This window comes from Otolemur garnettii, unplaced genomic scaffold (assembly GCF_000181295.1).
Source record: "Otolemur garnettii isolate 467f Iridium unplaced genomic scaffold, OtoGar3 scaffold00018, whole genome shotgun sequence".
Taxonomy (NCBI): domain Eukaryota; kingdom Metazoa; phylum Chordata; class Mammalia; order Primates; family Galagidae; genus Otolemur; species Otolemur garnettii.
Window position 1 is genome coordinate 21152955 of NW_003852413.1, and position 2936 is coordinate 21155890.

Genomic DNA, 2936 nt, shown 5'->3' on the forward strand with positions numbered 1-2936 from the left:
AAAAAAAAAAAAAAAAATGGGTTAATCACTGCTTTTAATTATCATAACCATTGTTCTCTCTACTTCTGGTTTATGATCCATTTAAGTTATTTTTGTGTGTTGATGTGAGATAGGAGTCAGACTTCATTCTTTCCAGTTGTCCCAACACCATCTGTTAAAGAAAAAACGATTCTGGCGGCACCTGTAGCTCAGTGGGTAGGGCACAGGCCCCATATACCAAGGGTGGCAAGTTCAAATCCAGCCCCGGCCAAACTGCAACAAAAAATAACCAGGTGATGTGACAGGTGCCTATAGTCCAGCTACTTGGGAGGCTGAGGCAAGAGAATCACCTAAGCCCAGGAGTTGGAGGTTGCTGTGAGCTGTGTCTTATGGTACTCTATAGAGGGCGATAAAGTGAGGCTGTCTCTTAAAAAAAAAAACAAAAAAAAAACTATTCTTTCCCCCATTTAATTGTCTTGGTATCATTGTCGAATATCAATTGATCACAGATGTATGTATGAGTTTATTTGTAGACTCTCAGTTCTATTCCATTGATGTATTATATATGTCTTTCCTTACGCTCTTACCACATTGTCTTGATTACTGCAGATTTGTGGTGAGATACTGAGTTTTTAAACTAATTAGAATAATTTTACATAAACGACTTAACCATTTGTATCTGATTATATAGCATGAAATAATTATAAATATGTCATTAAATATGCCATATTAACTTTCAGTAAGTTTTATTTGGTCATAACAGTAAGCCATATCCATGTAAGTTCATAGATTTCATAGATCCTTGCTATATAGTTTGGGTTTTTACTTATGCAGCATTTAAAAACAATTAGAAAACTATTGATTGTTATTCACCTGCCATTACCTTTTAATTGGCTTTTAAGGGATCTTGCGATATTATCTTTTTGCAGCTATTTACCTTTTGAATACTCTCTCTACAAAAGAAAATAACTTGAATTGTTCTTTTCTTTATAATTTTCAGATTTTGTATGCTGAAACTTCTCAACCAGAAGAAAGGGCCATCACAGTGTCCTTTGTGTAAGAATGATATAACCAAAAGGTATATAATTTGGATAATGATGGGAGGTTGGAAGCAACAGCAGCAGGAAAAAGTAGAAATGCTTTAATAATATAGCTGGTATTCCTATAAAACCATTCATCAACAGAAACATGTGTAAAAGTGTCTTGAGCAGAGGAAATCATTTCTAAACTATTTTCTTTTTTTTTTTTCCTAAACAATTTTCCTAAACATTTTGTGGGACATCTGCCATATACAAGAATTAGCAACATATTGCCTTTTTCTGTAGTCTTACCTAATGAAGGATTTCGTCATCCTGCCCCATTGCTAATCTTGCTTTTTTTTTTTCATCCAAAATCTTTTTAATAAAACAGTAGGTTCCAGTGTTAGTTTTTGTAGCCTCAGCTGGCCCATTGTCCTCTGGCATGCTCAAACTTCCGGCCCTTGGAATGGACATAGGGTTTGGTATGGCTGTGTGGGGTTCCTGGGGCCTTGCCGAAATGCCGGTACATCTCCCGGCCCTTGTGAGGACCAGAAAGCAGGATGGTGCCCTCAGCCTTGAGGATACAGGTGCAGGCCTGCTGCTCAGGCGCAGAGCACACACCTTCAGTTTGGGCACTTCCTGAACCTGCACATCATCTGTTATGGTCCCAACAGCCATAGCCGTTTTGTTCTCCCGGCCAGGAAGTTTCATCTTCCGGATCATCTGGGAAAGAGACAGTGGCGGCCAATTGGTGTGACTCATAAACTACCTCTTTAGCACAACCTGGTTGAAGGTAGAGTTGGTTCATCTGGCCAGAAACCTGTACAGCTTGACCAACAGCCTTAGGTAAATGTCCTGGCTCTTAGACTCCTTGTGACAAACCTTTCGGTCCTTGTTGTGGTGAATATCAACTCCCATGATGGCAACACCCTCTCGGCCGGGTCTGGAAAGATGCTAATCTTTGTTTGGTTTTTTTTTTTTGTAATTTTTGGCTGGGCCTGGGTTTGAACCCGCCACCTCTGGCAAAGTGGGCCGGCGTCCTACTCCTTTGAGCCACAGGCAAACATGCTAATCTTGCTTTTATTTTTCTTCATTGCATTTATTTACAAACATTTATTTATATATTTTGCTTCTCTTCTGCCACAATATATGTTCTACTAGAGTAGTGACTTTGTCTCAATCAGTATTGTCTTTTTAATATTTGGTACATAGTAGGTACTCAGGAATGAGTGAATTATATTTTCCTTCCACTTTTCCAAACCCAAATCTCTCATTGAACATTGTTATCTTTCTGTGTTTTCAAAATGATACCATTATCATTTGACAGAAACCCCTGAGAAATGAAGCTAGTTGTGAGGAATTGGCAAGGGTTCGGATGTTAAAGAGTAGTGAGTTCACTATATAGCGAATTTATATTTACTTTGGATTCAGGGTAAGATTATAACAGATAGTTTTGGGCTCTTGGTAGATTTAAATGAGTGACAAATTACAAAATTAATCAATACCATCACACAGTTCATTCTGATATCAGTGATAGTATAATATCACTGATTGCTCTATTCTTGGAACAAAGGTTTTTTAGTATTGCCGCATTTTGTTTTATTTGTCTACATGTCTTTCATTATTTTGGTGTCTTTAAAAAGTTGATAATCACTTGCTGAGTATGTCCCTCAAACTTTAATTTCAGAAGCCTACAAGAAAGTACAAGATTTAGTCAACTTGTTGAAGAGCTATTGAAAATCATTCATGCTTTTGAGCTTGACACAGGATTACAGTGTAAGTGTTGAATAGCCCCAGAAGCCAATGCTCAAGTAGCTGTCCATAAAAACTCAGGAAGTTTGTATGGTTATTTTGTATGACTAGCTAATAAGACCTTTTGGTTTAGGTTAATTTTTGCTCTGTATCTGTAATCTGTCTTTTTTTTTTTTTTTTTTTTTT

General features: G+C 37.3%; 1 protein-coding gene and 1 pseudogene across 1 annotated transcript in view; one reads left to right on the forward strand and one right to left on the reverse strand.

Annotated features, from left to right (window-relative positions):
* The window catches only part of BRCA1 (BRCA1, DNA repair associated), a 91214-nt gene that overhangs the window by 21656 nt on the left and 66622 nt on the right, over window positions 1-2936 (forward strand). The window contains exons 3-4 of the mRNA XM_023511242.1: window positions 980-1057; window positions 2686-2774. Of these exons, the coding sequence (XP_023367010.1) occupies window positions 980-1057; window positions 2686-2774 (167 nt within the window). The remainder of the gene's footprint in view (window positions 1-979; window positions 1058-2685; window positions 2775-2936) is intronic.
* On the reverse strand, window positions 1402-1916 carry LOC111724024 (annotated as a pseudogene).